The following is a 17,744-nucleotide window of genomic DNA, read 5'->3' as shown; positions in this document are numbered from 1 at the left end:
ACAACTATTTGGAATAGGATAGAACAGACAAGAGTACAGTGATTCGGAATACCCCATATTTAATGACATATGTTTAATGTAAACAACTTTTTATATATCCATAGTGTGATAGGTATATATTTTACACCATGTCCATGTATTATTTATCTGTGTACATCACCTGACAATAAAGTAAGAGTCTCTTGAAGAGAGCAGCACCATATTTTCTCGGCAAAAATTAGCATCTCGAGTCAATATACAACATACTTAAATACAACCTACGGTTGTTTAATATACACCAATGCTTAAAGATTACAAACATAAACATTTTCTTAATTGTTGTCATCAGCTGTAAAACGTTTACAGTGACCCGCATTTTAAACTGATACGGAATACCCGAGTAGAAGTTGTATTTTAGGCATTGACTTTTTGCTTATCTAGCACTTGTAATCAGCATGTATTTTCTGATCTTTATTTCACAGATCTGTGATCGAATTTTATCTAAGTAACATATTAAGTCCAATAGGTAATCCAATAACTGAATCGCAATTTAATAGCTTAGTTCTCATAAACTTCATCACGGCTAAACCACTGGATCTGGTATCACCTGAAATGTAGTAAATTCGAGTGTTTTATAATTATCATTAATCATTTTCCCGTAAATTAAATAAAAATGCAAAAACAGTTTTGATGAATAAAGTGCTGATAAAACAGTTAATGGAAGCATATAAAATATTATCAACATTTTCTAATTAAAATATCCTCTCCGACTTTGTAAGTATGAGATATATTTAAGAAAAATGCAGATTTAAAAAAAAAAGCTAATTGATGTTAAAATAGATATTTTATAAATATGTCAGTCTTTTAAATATAATATGATTGACGAATATAATTATTAAGTTATGATAATGTTTAAAGTATGTACTCACTTTACACTGCACTGCCCTTTTTGTACATGATGTATAAATAGCTTAAACCTCTATCATATTGTGTAAACTAATACCAGGATACAACAAGCCGAAAGATTTCCTGCGGCCAGAAGTTATACAGACCAGAAATTGTTATTGATGTTTGTGTGACCACTTAGTCTAAACATTACGCTTTAATGTAGGAAATATTACTCCATTCTACATGTTTTACAAGTAGATCTATGAAATATGTATTTCCAAAGAAGTATAAAATATACAGAATCGCAACAGGAGATAATCTATTTTAAATTTAATATAAATTTATTTTTATAGCTCTTTGGTATTTTTTAATTCTGAAAGTCATTGTTGTGAGCAGAAATAACTACATTTCCCTTTCATGTATAACATAGCTTTTAGCTCAGCTGGTCACATTCCTTGACTATTGAAACACTTTACTAGAGCTATCACAAATGTAATTCATGCCTTCGACATATAGAGCAAAACAACACAGGACCATAATCCAGGAAATTAAAGAGCATTTAAAAAAATCCCTTATGCACAACTAGGTATCAATATTGATCATTGCTGAAAGTTTGAATAAATTATATGAAATAAGTAATCACAAGCATTTCTCTATATATCATATAAATTGCCAGCTATATTGCAAAAACGGCGTTCCATAAATGCGATAAGCCAGTCACATATCGGTAAAAAATCACGTGATATAATAATAATAATAATAAACATAACTTTATTTTCTGAAGGTTACATACTAAGTGTACAAATACAGATATTATACAACTTATTTCCAGTATGGCCTTCAACTGATATACATTCATTCACACATACACACAATCAAAAAGTAAATTTATAATTAAACAATTATACAAAAATACACATATCAGAATTACTTAAATTTTCTCGACAAACTCGTCTCAAATTAAGGAAGTCTTAAATAAACGTAATATAACAATGACAATGTTTTAAAAGAATTACCATGCGTCACAAAGATTATACATGACAATTAAGATGTACAAAAAAGAAAGTCTGTCCCATAAAATAATAAATAGTTCAAGATTTGAATAATAAGATAATATGAATATTATTATTATTGGAAACGAATACAGTAACACCAGTTCAACAAAATTCATGTAATTACAAGTAATTAATTGCAAAAAAACTATTGTAACAAGAGAAAATTCTTTAAATCATGCTTGAACGTAGTTATATTATTATTATGAAGTTTGATATAAGAAGGAAGTGAATTCCATGTGTGTGCAGCTTTGTAGCTAAATGTTTGTTTCAGGTAGTTCGTTTTAGGTTTAACAATAGAAAGATCCATGTTTTCGGTTGAGCGCAGACTGTAATGATCATTATGACCAAAATGTAGTAAATCTGAAATGTATATAGGAAAATCTCCTGTTTTACTTTTGTACACTAATAATGAAATATGGTATCTGCACCTGTTCTCAAAAGATAGAAATTTTGAATTTCTTAATACTTCATCAAAGTGCTACACTTTGATTTTGTAATTATTTTTATAGCGCGTCTCTGCAAAGATGTAATTTTATCAGTGTCCGATTTGTGACAAAGTCCCCAGACATTGCAACAATATTCCATGGTTGACATAATATATGCATTGTAATACAAAGGTTTCATCTCATCTGTTAAGAAAAATGCAATTCTTCTAAGTAGAGCAATTTTTTAGTTTAGTTTACTGGCCACGGTACTAACGTGTGATTGCCAAGACAGAGTAGTGGAGAACCAATATGTATAGACTTGCATTCCTACATGTATTTTTTTAGAGAGAAAAAATTTCAGTCGCTAATTTTGCGCGAAGAAGATAATGTCAAATATTCTATTACCTTATAAATATATTTACATTTTTCACTTAAGTCAATTTATGATATAAAAATATGCGAAATTTACAGAAATAACTATCAAATAAATCGAATAAAGTGTTTAAGTAGAGGACCCTTGACCAGTCTACAAAAATGGGGGGAAGTTCTTTTATGATTGTTGCTGACAATTTATTGTTATCATTATGATTATATACTTGCATTAAAAAGAAATTGAATAATTAAAAAAAATCAATTTAATTTCTTACTTGGAAATTTTATTAAACCAGTTCGTCTGATATACAATTTTTGTAATCTAAACACAACAGTATTACAACAGCTGATCCTAAATTAATGACGTCATCTCCATATGAGAAATTTTTAAGCGTACCTACTGGAAGCCGTCCTGGCGGCTTCCAATAACATGTGTAGAGAGGGACGGACCTTTAATTTGTTATGGTTACAAACATGTGTTATAAATGTTCCTAATGAATCCCTTTAGTCATTATACTATCGCTTTCCTGGATATTTTAAAATGCATGAATATTATTATTAAAAGTAATTACACCATATCGGAAATAGCTAGACAACAGCCCAATTTTAATAACAATGAGGAATATTTCGGAAGTGCAAAAAAACTCATTTACAAGTTTTAGTCCATTTTCATGAATTTTGGAACGCTAGTAAATACATTATATTTTGAAAATACAATAAAAATGCTATACCCGTCAGTTCTATTATGAAATTATCAAACTTTCGATTCAACATATAACTAATATCACATTTTTTCCAAATAGTTTAAATACATGTTCATTTTTTCGGGGTAAATTAATGTAGATTTCTTACACATGTATAGATTTTGATTTATTTTTTGTTTCATAATAAAAAGAATTAGCCAGACAATAGCACAGGCACCAGTATCGGACCTGGGACAAAAATATGTTTGTTTTCATGCTAAATGAGTTCAAAATGAAAAATATGTAGTAAAATATGAGCCCCCTTCAAAATATACATATGTCTACTGAAGGCCAGAATCTCGAGAATCGAGCCTGCGAGCAATGGGTTCACTTCCCGGGCCGTTGTGAAAAAAATGCTTTAGACAATTAAACAAACTACCTATCACCATTTCACGTGTACATTTAGCTACAAAATGAGACGACCCCAAGTCTCTAGCCCTTCCCATTCATGAAATATCTATCAGAAAACGTTCTGTTGCAAGTTCCAGGTAGACAGAAATGTGGCACAACGAAACGGTACGAAATCACGGACTAAAATATACTTGTGAGCCTAGCAAGGGTCAAATTCAATAAAAAATACTAAATAGTATAAATAAATACATAAACTAGGGCCACTCACAATCGTCAGTTGCATCTCAAACACGCGATTTTGGCGTTTCAAATTTTTCCACGGTCTTTCAATTGAATGCTACGCCATTGAACATAATTCATAAGGTATTTTTAAACACAATTTCTGATTGGCCAATAGCGACACACCTCCGACAGAACCGCATCGTTTCGCACAAAATTACTCTGATATTATCATATCGGTTTCAATGGCGGATAATACAATTGAAAGACCGACGGAAAAATAAAAAAGTAAATATCGCGTGTAGCAGATGCTACTGACGGTGGTGAGTGGCAATAATTTGCATATTTAGTAATACTTGTTATTAATGTCAAATGAATTTGACCCTTGCTAGGCTGACAAACATCTTTTAGTCCGTGATTTCGTACCGTTTCGTTGTGCCACATTTCTATCTACCTGGAACTTGCAGCAGAAAGGCACTCGTTTTCTGATAGATATTTCATGAACGGGAAAGGCTAGAGACTTGGGGTCGGTCTCATTTTGTAGCTAAATGTACACGTGAAATATTGATAGATATTGATCTTCACAAACTAGCATAAAATAAAAAGAAAATTTGTTTGTTTGCAGTGAGATATCGAAATATATCATCACCGATAAGGGAGACAATTCTGATATTTTCAATTGTCTCCCTTATCGGTGATGATATATTTCGATATCTCACTGCAAACAAACAAATATCCTCTATATATCAACGTTGAAATGACGTCGTGTTCCTGCTGGGATGGAGGCAGGGGGAGATAATCGTGGTTACTACATGTAGTTATGTATGAAACTTTCAGTGGAATCTTGAATCATCAACTGACGACTTATTTCCAGAACTGAGTTGAATATTCAACCGACAACTAGAAGTCAGTTGAATATTCAACTGACGACCAGAAGGCAGTTGAATATTCAACCGTCAACCATTAACTAGCGACCAACCTTTTGCTGGTCAATGATAATAGTGTAGCAGAGTGTATATAATATATATAATTTGACTATGATATCGATTGTCCGATTAGCTCAGTTGGTAGAGCATCTGACTTGCAAGCAGAAGGTCGCAGGTTCGAGTCCTCTATCGGGTTGCACATTTTTCCGCTCCTATTACACTGGCTGGCCTTGGAATCCTAGAGCTAGGGCGAAGCAATGGCTGGGTTAGTCAAAAAGAATCTGAGTTTGTCTTTGACAAAAAGGAGAGAGGAATGTAGCAGTGTGTATATAATGTATATAATTAGTTTATCGATTGTCCGATTAGCTCAGTTGGTGGAGCATCTGACTTGCAAGCAGAAGGTCGCAGGTTCGAGTCCTGTATCGGGCTGCACATTTTTCCGCTCCTATTACAATAGCAATAACATTGAAAATATTTCATTTTGCCACAAACTACATTTTACCCAATATTTAACCAGACTTTTCAAAGTTTAACCAGGCTAAATCTGGTAATAAGATTGGCGATGCCGTCGGATGGGCGGCGTCAAGATTTATTTTCATTCAATAACTTCAGTTTGGGTTGAGATATTGAAATGAAACTTGGCGTATAGTTGGATTATAGTAAGACCAAGGTTGAAAATTGATTTAGGGGGCAATGGAGTCAAGGCCAATGTCACTGTTACTAAAAAAAGGGAAAACATAGAAAAAAAAGTTTCCACTCATTAATTTAAGTCTGGATTGATGGTTTGAAATTAAACTTGGCATATAACAAGCTTATAGAAAAACCAACGGTGGGATTGCATATGAGGACAGTGGGATCAGGTTCAAGGTCAGTATAACTGCATATTTAGAACATTCCACCGCCGTGGAGCAGTGGTTTATTTTAAAGCGTCGGGCTACATTCTGTGCTGTGGCACGGATGGGCTGCGGTTCAAATCCCACTGAGCGCCTATTTTTGCGATAAAAATCATTTAAATGCCATTTGGTCAAGGTCAATGTCGCAGTTACTAAAACAAATTCTTTTTCTTTTCATTGTGATCATCAAAACGGTGGTTTCCGGTTTATAAGTTAAGTTCGGATTTACCTACTGTCACCACACTTGGTATACAGCAAGTTTATCTGAATGGTATTTGGGGTCACTGTAAAAATAGAAAAAAATCTTCCACACAGTATCTATAGTTTGGGTACACCTGTCGTCACCAAACATGGTATGTAGATAGCTGTTGGAAGGTTTGAAATGTATTTGAGCGTCACTCCGATCAGCGTCAAACTCTAACTGAAAATTAAAAAAAAATTGGTTTATACTCAATATCTTTAGTCTGGGTACATCTTTTCTCAGCAATGTTTGTGTTTAGGTAGCTTTCATCAAAGACAGAGGTTCGAAATATACTTGGGGACTACTCGGGTCAAGCTCCCTGTAACTTAAAAAAGAAAATTGTTTCTGCAGAATAACTTGATTAATGTGCATACTTTGAAAGTTCTATGTGGTGCAGTTGGCTAAAGCGTTGGTCTTGTGTAACTTTTATAATATGGAATGAACAGGTCACAGATCAAATCTTGATCGTGACCTTACTCTGTCATAGGGTCAAGGTCAAACTAACGACGTAAGTCAGGAATTACATATGGCAATGACACATCTACATTTGTTATATCTGTACTTCTGAATGGCGACTATGTATAAAATGTTGGCGTGATGTAAAATTTGAAAACCTGGTCTTCGTGGATTTTTCACGTTTCTTGTTTTATTCAGTTATGCTTTGACCACCATTCAGCAAGCATGCACCCTGTTTTATCAATTAGCGCAATTCTCCTATGTAACAAACATAACAAAAGAAGTACTTGACCTAAAGGTGGTTCTTAAGAAAACACGAATTTAGACATTTTGTGTTATTTCTCAACATGAAATCACCAGACAGCTGCTCTCTTAACTCAATACCTTCTAAAAGAGAGTTCCGTTGATCTTCTTTGAAAGTTTTTTTATATGCTCATGTGGTGACTGATTTAGCACATTTCATTGTTAATAGATCGCATGCCAACGGGAAACAATGGAAAACTTGTCACGTTTCGTTTCAGCGAGCACGCGAACGCGCAAATACAAAAATTTTGTTGATGGTACACGCGCCAGCATGAAACAAAATGTTGCGTTCTATGTTTCCTTATGTCGCATTATTAGTTTCGTTTTATCGCGAAGACACATAAAACTTTCAAAATTTGTTTTGGCGCGTTGGTGCGTGTGCCAGGACGACACAACAAAGTATGATACATAAACCGCGCGCACGCTGATGCGACATAACGCGTTGTCCTAAATCAGCAACTATATGTTCATGAAATATTTCACAATATTATTGAAGTATTAAAACAACCCTGTAGTATTATTGACAATCTGTCAATAAATATTTGGGCTTTCTGATTGTCGTCAATACAGTGCGCAAGTCTTCAATATTGCCGATTCACTTCCAATATAATTGACAATATCCTATATTGATAGTATTCTTAGCAATATTATTTGCTTAAATATACTTTAATACACGTTGCATGAATGAAATAATTGCCATATAGGGATGAGGCTTTTTTAAAGTCCTTCTCAAAACATGAAATAGTAGCAGAATAGCATAGTAGCTGCAGTATAAAACCTGCTCCATATACCCTTTCGTGGGATTAAATTACATTTCGTTATGTAAATTGATGTGGCTAGTCTAATGCGTGAATCATTAGCTTTAAGGTCGGAAATCGCCGTAATCCGGTATTTTGTAACATTTTGTTTGTTCTGTTCTTCATAAAATAGTCAATATGCTTGTCTAAACAGGTCTAATACAATGTAACAAATCCCCGAGCACAATGAATTTTCTCCATAGAATGTGCTTTGGTTGCTATATTGTCATGTTTATAGTCTGGCAGTATAAATATAGTGAAGATATTTCCCGTAGGTGATGATGATGTCAGTTGAGAAAGTAAGTGTCATTTCTTAGTATGGTTTTCCTGTTATCGGCTTTGCTAGTGAGATTGGCAGACATATTCAACTGCAAAATGCATTGTACCTGATTGCTGCGAACATGACTGTTGGTTAAAACTTTTCCTCGCTGTTTAAATATCGTATTTTAGTGTCACAGTTCTATTAATTCATCAGCAAAAGTAAGTGTTTCAGTGAAACGACAGTTGCTAATAGTATTTTCAATATTGCTGACAGACATATCCAAGTTTTATCCAGACACTGTAGTGTTAAGCATTGCATCAATTGCTGAGAACATGAGCGTTGGCTATCTCAAGAATTGTTCTTTATTGCTTAAAAACACTGTTAACTTATAAGCAAAAATATGTATCTTAGTAAAACAATATCTTTATCTTTTAACAAGTGTAAATAATACCCCAATGATATCAATAGTTTGTTTATCATTAAAAGAAATCTATGACAGCTTTCCATCAAGCATCATTGCATTGACCTGTACACAGTATAACTTTGCCTTTAAAGTAGTCTAGTCCATTCGGTCAAAGTAGAGATACCATGTTTTCTCTTACCAGTGAACATTCATAGGAAGCACTCTTGCATGTTTTGTAATAAGAAGAGTGGCTTCCCAACCAATTAGCATTATCTTGAAATGTAGTTAAATGTATAGTCATGCTTGGAAATGCTACAAACAGAAACACGTATGAATGCAACAAATACACATGTGACATATATACTTTACATCTGAAACTCATTTTTCTGGAAAGTCACACCGACTAACGTTCGAACCTAAACTGTAAATTATGTCTTTGTAGATAGACAATGTCACGCATATTTTTAATTCTATAGGTGCTGTTTATTTTGGCCAAGACCCGCATATTGTAAACTCAAGATGCTCCTGTCTTACATATGGAGTTGGCGTCCTACGAAGATTTGATCCAGCGGAACATTCAGAGGACAAGAAAGTGACAAAAGAATGTTTAGACTGGTGCACTGATGTCTTTGACGTTTTCGTCAAGATGAACCAGTCAGTTGAAGTTGGAGAGAGGATCATCAGACGGTACACACCTGTACGCCGGGACCAAACAGCAATAACGATAAACATTTACAGTACAGATAACCAGTACGCGCAATTCATAACCGATCCCGGGGTTTCTCTGTGCGGAACACTGACTCTAAAACTTTTGGACATAGACCAGGGAGGCCCGCGCCGTGAGATTAGAACAGAAATGATATTTGGAGACACAGAAATTCGTGTTCACGCGCTGGATGTTGTAGCAAGCGTAGGTATAGAGGCCACCGTTGATTTTATCAGTTTGTAAAAAACATTTTTATCGGTCAGGTAAAGCAGTATTACATTTTATCTATAAGGAAGCATGTCTGATAATTGAAAGAGATTTTTAAAGATGTGAGATTCATGTTGATTTGTAGAAATACAACGTAATGTCGTTGCCCTTACGTTGTTTTGTCCTCATACGTTGTCCACGAGCACACGACAACATGGAGACATGATAAATCAACAGTTTGACGTGGTTTCGTGTTTTCAGCCTGTGACAAACGCGACTAATCAGCAGTTTGTCGTACTTTCGTGTCACCGTGTCTTCGCCACGACCACATGAAGATACGAAATACGACAAATGGGTAGTTTGTCGTCCTTGCGTCTCTTCGTGTTTCGCCTTTTAGTAAACGAGCGCAGAAAGGCTACGAAACTTACTGTTGATTCGAAACGGCCGAATAATAATAATAATAATAGATAAATGATAATAATAATAACAATAAAATGCCCAAAATTTCAAATGTGTACCAGTCTACAGTAAATGTGTTATGAATTTTGGTAAACAATATCTGCACTTGAAAGATTAACATCTTGAAACGTCATGTTTTGTCTGTTTGGGGCGAAGACATGATCACATGACAAATAAAGAGTTTTAAGTTTCAATTTTTATAAAAACTAAATATAAATATCGCAGAACAGGCAAATAAAGCAATGTTCTCTTTACTAAAGAAAATGAGAGCTCTTAATTTAACTATTGACCTCCAAATTAATCTATATAATAAAGTTATTAAACCTATTTTGTTATATGGATGTGAGATATGGGGCCTTTCAAATAATAAAGACATTGAAAAGGTACAGCTAAAATTTCTTAAGCTAATACTTAATCTAAAGAAGTCAACACCATCACATATGATTTATGGAGAAGTAGGTGTCACAACTCTACAACTAGACTTCAATTCTAGAATGATAAGGTTTTGGAGTAAATTAACAGATATTACAAGTAATAAGTTGTCTAATAACATGTATATAATTTTAAATGGACTTCAAGAACAAGGGAAATCAAACTCAAAGTGGTAAATGTATATAAACTAGATGCCCACGGGCAACATGTCGAGCCCGTCAGCTGTCAAAAGGACTGGGAGTTGCATACGACACTCTGTCTCATTGAGGCAAACATTTATACCAAATAAAAAAAAGATTGCAAAAAGTTACAATATAAGTTATTTGTAGTAACAGCAAAGGGAAGCAAATCTTAAAAAAAAATTCATAGTCCACACAAAAATCCTTACCAGTAGAGATAAGTCAAAATACACCTCAAAATTGGATGTAACATGCATGTTGTACTACAGAAAAGTGGTCTTGATTTTTCCCTACGACCAGTAATAAAAAAAGTTACAATATAAGCTATTTATAGTAACAACAAAGGGAAGTAATTCTAGGTTCCTGCGCATGACACTCCGTCTCATGATGGTGAACAATTGTGCCAAATTACATCAAAATCCCTCTATGCATGAAAAAGAAATGCTCCGGACAAAGTTGTCATTCTTGTATACTTTGACTTCTAAGTGTGACCTTGACCTTAGACCTAGGGACCTGATTCTTGCGCATGACACTCCGTCTCATGATGGTGAACAATTTTGAGGGAGTTTTTACAAGATAATTTTCAAAACCAAATTGATGTTAGTTAATACATTTACGTGATTGTTCTATGGTAGAATTCCATTCATTCAATAAGTCTGACAGTTTCTGTTTTACTGATACTGTCAACAATTTGTGGATAGGAAACTCATGATTATTCCTAATATTGTACAGTCCACATTTGTAATCTAGATACAGTTCGAAAACTTTTTCAGAATATTTAAAGTTTCCATCGTACGGGATAGTACGGCAGAACATGAAATGGTCAGGTAGATTGTTGGTAATGATAATGTTCATTTATCAAATATTTTTCTTTTATACACCTAAACCTTAACATCACTCACTTTCAGTTAGGTGTGACTTTAAACCTAAGATGTATTTCAAAAACTTAGGCTGAACTCTATACATTCAATATTACCATATCCCCATATCTCACACCCAAACAGTAGTACAGGATTTACAGTTCTGTTAAATATATCTATCTGCATGTCAATAGATAATTGTAACATTTTACATTTTTCTATACAAAGCTTTAGATCTTTCTTTACCTTAGATTATTTGCTTTAAAAAAAATAGCCACTTCTTCACCTCTTTAATACTTATAATTGGTCTACAATTTCTAACGATTCATTCCCATAGGTAAAACTATATGGCATGCGTCAACCATTTGGAAAAAAAAACAAGAACTTTAGTTTTTTTAGTGTTAGTTTCCAAGTATCACAGTAATCTTTGTAAATATTTAATGCTTCCTGTTAGTCAGCACAATTACGTTTCGTAAGCATACAGTATGAAAAAAAAATTACAAAGTCTGAAGTAGCATCATCTGATTGATGCATTTTGCATGTGGTACCGGAAACATTGCTATTGTTAAAGTAATCATACAAATCATTTAAATACAGTGAGAAAAATATAGGTGATAGATTTTCGCCTTTCACGTACTCCAATATTACATGCAAAAAATTGATTTATTTCCATTTGTACATGATTTTGCGTTTTCATATGTTTCTAACAATATGTATGAATTTGTCCTTAATATTGTATGACAAAAATTTTGACCATAGACCTAGTCTCCAAACTTTGCAGAAGGTTAAAGAGGGGGTGATGGAGAGACGAAGTGCTAATAACTATCCTTGGAAAATGTGCAGAAATGGAATATATTTTGATAATTCTATAATTGTTGAGCTTTTATACAACAGACTTATAAAGATATAACGATCAAATATGTTATAAAAAGTGTTAGAGTCCAAAGCTGAGTAGAGCTTAGTAAAATTTTAGTAACATATGCAATAGTGTTCTGTTTTTGTAATGTTACTTCATGAATTATTAATTGTAACAATTAATATGACAAATTACAAACATATGTCGAGGAAAAAAATTATGTTTACCTACAATTATATCCGTATTACAATAATTATATAATCGGTATATTATATACAGTTTTATTATATACAAAAAAAATTCTGTCAAAAATAAGGCTTGTATTTCACAAGTAATACACGTAAATGCAGAAAAAAATCCGTATTGCATGTTTCCTACCTGATATCAATCTTGGATGCAGTTTATGCTTCCAAAGGATCTTTTTACAGATTTTATTCATTATTTAATATGCATGGCCTGATGTTGTTATTTTGTTAAATAGATACCATTTGTTTGAAACTGTAACGGAAAATAAAATTTATTTATAGAAAAATTTGTTCTTCTACTTTATATGCAACAGTAGACATTAGATAACGGCTCTGTATTGCTAGACAGATCAGTGGAACTGACGCAGACGCATGCCACATTTATAAATCGGACGCTACATACGGTTAGTATCACGGGTCCAATTCTCGCATGATAAAACATCATACCTGTGAAATATCTGTTTTGTAAGTTATGGGCCAATTCGTTTCACTCAACCCGGGGCACGCCGGTCACGTGGGCGGCAAGAAAAAAAAATCTCGCCCGTTTATTGATAAACGAACGTTTCGACGTACGCCGGCCACGTGAGCTGCAAATACAAAAAAAAAAATCCAATTTTTTATGATTTTCTTTTGCGGATCTTTTTAGCAAAAAGTTCTTGCAGTATGTTTCTACATCTACTGGTGCTAACCCAAATTTCCAAATGTTTACCCGATTTTATATCGCGAAAATATATGATTTGTCGCTTTGCCTATCTCGCAAGACCGGCGCACATCGGCGTACGCCGGATAGACCCTGGCAGTGCCGGGAAGCCAAACGAACGCCCAGCCGGTTGCACGCGGCGAAACGGCGTACGCCGCAAAAGTGAAACGAATTGGCCCTATGATTCGGCCCTGTTATCACAAAACTCTGGCGACAAGAGCCTCGCCAGGCAAGGCAATACAGTTTGTTGACCGGTTCCGTTGCACTTTTTATAAAGATTCGTCCAAGTTAAAGAGAACAATTTGCACCATAATTGTTATAATGCATTTCAATAAAGTTGAAAGTTCTTTATTAAAGTCAATATTCATTTATTGTCAAAAACAGATGAAGTTACTTGCAGCCGATTTATCTGGTTCCGTTGCACTTTCACCGGTTCCGGCGTTTTTTCGTACTTCCACGTAAATTAAGAGAGGGGCACCCGAAGGGAAAGTTACAAAGTATTAAAGATAGCTTAACACTCTAGAGTGTTCAGGAAGAGCAAAATACAAATTAAAGTACATATCAAAACATATGTGAAGCCTGTTCTGTTATTTCATCTTGGCAAAAAATAACCCCATAGAAAGTCATATCTGAGATAAAAATAAAACGCTGTGTATTAAAAGAATATACAGCAAGATATAACCACCAATGAACACTTTGTAAAAGTAGGTCTGTAATATACTAATATGTATGAAGATAATGCTGTCTTGGTATTGGTGCCAGCTATTGAAGGGTTCACATCAAGCATGCATGGAAGGCCAAGCTCAATAAAGACTGTCGACTGCATTTTTAAATTTTAATCATTTAAATTCCTATTTGTCATGTTCAAATGTGAATTTTAAATTGAAAGAATATGGGGGCTTTGTCAGTGAAAAGGTCAAATGAGAAACACCACATGCCAGAGCTTTCATCCTTGGCCTGTATGTATGAAATGCCAATGGAAGTTGTCAATTGTGAATATGTTATTAAACCAGATACTTGTGAACATGGGAACTAAGCTATCTTTGGAATCTGAGGTTTTAATGTTTTATGTATTTCAAAAATAAAAACCACTTTGTTACCTGTGTATGCTTTATTTCATTCATATCATTGACAGCAAAACATGTTTTAAAATTCTAACTGTGACAGTATCATTTACTAAAAGCAACGCTGATATATACCGGTATAGCATGAATAATGTACATGTAGTATGAAACAAACTTTGGATAGAATGTTATCACAAAAGGAAAATAACACAATCTAAATAGAAAACCCTATGTCACTTTGCTCGTTTTACTTATAAAGTTCCTTGGTAATATAAGGAAGTAGAACTGCCAGTGGGGTTGAGGGGGTAGGTCCATCAAGAGGCCATGTGTAGGAAACAAGCCTTAATACGTTTCTCAATTTAATATGTTGGTAAAAGAAGCATCCAAGTTGTGGACTTAAATCCACCAACAGTAAGCTAACACCACCAGTTTCATCACAACAAACTCAGCTGCACAACCACTCTGTGAGTAAGGTTAATGGTCTCTGACTAATAAATCCATCCATTAAAATCAAAATATAGATAATCTAAAATGTCTAAGCCAAACATGTATACAGTATCAAAACTTTCTAGGTAGTCAAGACATTGGTCACTAGATGCCTAAACCAATCAGAATACAATCTTTTGACCTAAGGTCAATACACCTGACTGGACACAAACTATAATTATAGTCAAAGGGAGATAACGTAGCTTTAAAACCTACTTAATCCAAAGCCTTAAAATCAAGACTGCCACACACTTCCCCTGTCTGAGAAATGACGTCCTGTCATCCGTCCGTCAAATATTACACCGTCTTTTACATATAATAAGACATAACTAATAAACATAATAAAGGCTACTTTATATAACCTTTAAATATTTCTTACAAAATTCTAAATATGTAATTAAACATATATTTCTCAAATAGAATAGCAAAAAATAATGTCACCAAATTTACTGTATTGTCTCCCCTTCTCAAAAACTTGTGACCTCACAATTGTTAGACCAAACAAAATTTACCATCAAACATTTAAAAAGTTAAAACAATAAAAACAACAATATTCAGTTCCAATATGCTTAATCTTACATCAGTACAGCATATATTTTCACTTAAATATTTCTCAAATAATTCTCCTACTAACTTTTATCTATTTATACAGTCACTTCACAATTCTATTTATAGTACGACACATATTACTGCATAACTGCATTCATCACCTTTGCTACATCAGGATCCACATCCTTTAAAACACCTGAATTAATAAAAACATCTAAGGCATGTAACCTATTGTCTGGAGGATATGAAACAATGACATTCATCTCATAGTCTGTCTTCAAATTTAGGTGGTAATCTTTTATCTCTTTCAGACCTTCTTGTAGATATTTTAGGTAAAAACTTGTGTCCTTTCCTTTTTCTTTCTATACTTGGTTGTTTTGTTCTAAGTGTTTCTATTTCTGCTTCCTTCGATACTGTTACACGTTTCCGTATATTTGGTACTTTTCTTATGGCACCTTCTCTATTTTCTCTATCTTTTTCTCTTTCTAACACTATTTCTGTAGAATCTATCTCTACTGTTTTTCTATTTTCAGCCTCATTCATCACTTCTGTTTCAAAATGTTCTTTCTGTCTATCCTTATCTACAACTTCACTAACTGAGCTTTCTGTTCCTGTACCTATTGTATCTTCAGTATGAATTCTCAGGTTATCATTAGTATGAATTCTCAGGTCTTCATATTCAGTATGAATACCCATATTGTCTTCAGTGTGTATTCCCAAATTGTCATCACCAGTGTGAATTCCCATGTTCTTATCTCTAGTGTGGATTCCCATGTTGTCATCTTCAGAATGAATTCTCATATCATGTCCAGTGTGAATTCCCATGTTGTCAATTTGACTATTATGTATTTCATCTACTGTTTGTTCTGTTGTTTCGTCCACTTCTTCTATAATTACTTTATCATCTTAAACAAGTATTTCTCTTTCAGAATCCTCAATTCTGCTTTCTTTCTTTCAGTCTACTTTCTTTACTTTCTCTTTTGTTTCAGGTATGTGGGCGTCCCCACTTTTGTATGTGTTAGGCACATATTCATCACCTGAATTACTCGACTCTGAATCACTTGTGACGTCACTTCTTTCTATTCTACTCATCAACTTTGTCCTTTTGTATCTTTAATTTTCTCGGTTTGGGAACAGGTCTCATTAGCTTGATTTCATCATTCTCACTTTCACTGTCTGTAGTTTCTATAGGTAACAAACAGATGATTTCTGTGAAGCACGTTTTCAATTCCAGATTTAGATCTTAACTTTAATACTGGTATCTCTAATCTAGGCTGCTCTACTACATCATAAACATCTTCTTCAAACTTATCAGCTTTTTTGCGTTTTTCATCAAATGCAATGATCTTAATGAGGACCTTATCTCCCACTGAAATTCTGGATGCCGTTGCTTTCTTGTCATACCGTTTCTTTTGTTTCTCTCTGGTTGTCAGTATATTTCTTTGCTATCTCTTGCGTAGTCTTCATTCGTTTCTCTAAGTTCTTTAAGTTGTTGGTTGTTCAAAATCTGAAGTTTCGAATACTGCATCAATCAGTAGCTTGGGTTTTCTTCCAAACATAAGTTCAAATGGTGTTGTTTTGGTACTCTAATGCTTGATGCAATTGTAGGCATACTCTAATGATGGGATGTAATTCTTCCAATCAGTTTTCTTTGATGGTTCTAATGTGCCTAACTTATTTAGTAGTGTTCTATTCCAGCGTTCGGTGCAGTCATTTCCCATTGCGTGGTACGGTGTTGTTATTGTTTTCCTCATTCCTGTGATATGGCATAATTATTTGATCAAGTCCGACTCAAAATTGGCACCTTGGTCTGTATGTAATTTAGTTGGGATCCCATAGTTGACGATGAAGTGGTTGTAGAAAGCATCTGCAGTAGTTTTGGCTGTTTGATTCTTAGTAGGTATTGCCATCAGTAACTGTTATCACAAGAATGTTTCCATGGTCCTCTTGATGGTTCTAGTGTTAGATAGTCCATTGAAACTAATTCTAGAGGAAAAGTTGTAACAATTTTCACTAGTTCTGATTTAATGTTCGTTAATGACTTTCTTCTAATGCATCTTTCGCAGTTCGAATCCCAGTTCTCTACATTCGATGTCATGTCTGGCCAAAAGTACCTCTATCTAAATAGTGATAAAGTTCTATCACGTCCGGGATGTCCGATGTCATTGTGTAAACCTTGTAGTACCAATTTTTTCTATAGCATTCTGGCATGATTAGTTGGTTGATTGTATTCTCTCCCTTCACTTCTCTATATAAGATCCCTCTCATTATCTTTAAACTGTGAAATTTTTTCCTCATAAACAAGTCCTCTTTTGTCTTACATTGATTTCTGTCAGGTAGATATTGATCTATCACTGCTCTTCGCCATCTTTCTATTAATCTGTCTTGTCGTTGACTCTGTCTGATTTCTCGAGTTGTGCCATAAGTACGCCTGGTGTTTCTGTTGCCTCTAGTATATTTAAACTGGCTGTTGGCATTACTTCTATGTAAGGTGGTGATATATATTACTACATATAGTTTTTACTGTACTGTCATCTATCTTCATCGTGGTTTCTTCTCCAGTGTTAAGCCTTTCGTACGGATATCTTGACATTGTATCGGCATCTGTATTGCTTCGGCCTGGTCTATATAAAATGTCAAAATTATATTCGCCTAACGCAGAAGCGCATCGCTGTCCAGTTCCGTCTA

General features: G+C 34.2%; 1 protein-coding gene across 1 annotated transcript in view; it reads left to right on the top strand.

Annotated features, from left to right (window-relative positions):
• Positions 1–11,523, top strand: part of LOC123546996 (heat shock 70 kDa protein 12A-like) — a 96,593-nt gene extending 85,070 nt beyond the window's left edge. The window contains exon 9 of the mRNA XM_045333718.2: positions 8,790–11,523. Within this exon, the coding sequence (XP_045189653.2) occupies positions 8,790–9,262 (473 nt within the window). The 3' untranslated portion in view covers positions 9,263–11,523. The remainder of the gene's footprint in view (positions 1–8,789) is intronic.
• The last annotated feature ends 6,221 nt before the right edge of the window (positions 11,524–17,744 follow it).

This window comes from Mercenaria mercenaria, chromosome 9 (genome assembly GCF_021730395.1).
Source record: "Mercenaria mercenaria strain notata chromosome 9, MADL_Memer_1, whole genome shotgun sequence".
Taxonomy (NCBI): Eukaryota; Metazoa; Mollusca; class Bivalvia; order Venerida; family Veneridae; genus Mercenaria; species Mercenaria mercenaria.
Note: the sequence above shows the minus strand (reverse complement) of the source record. Positions and strands in the feature narration are given on the sequence as shown.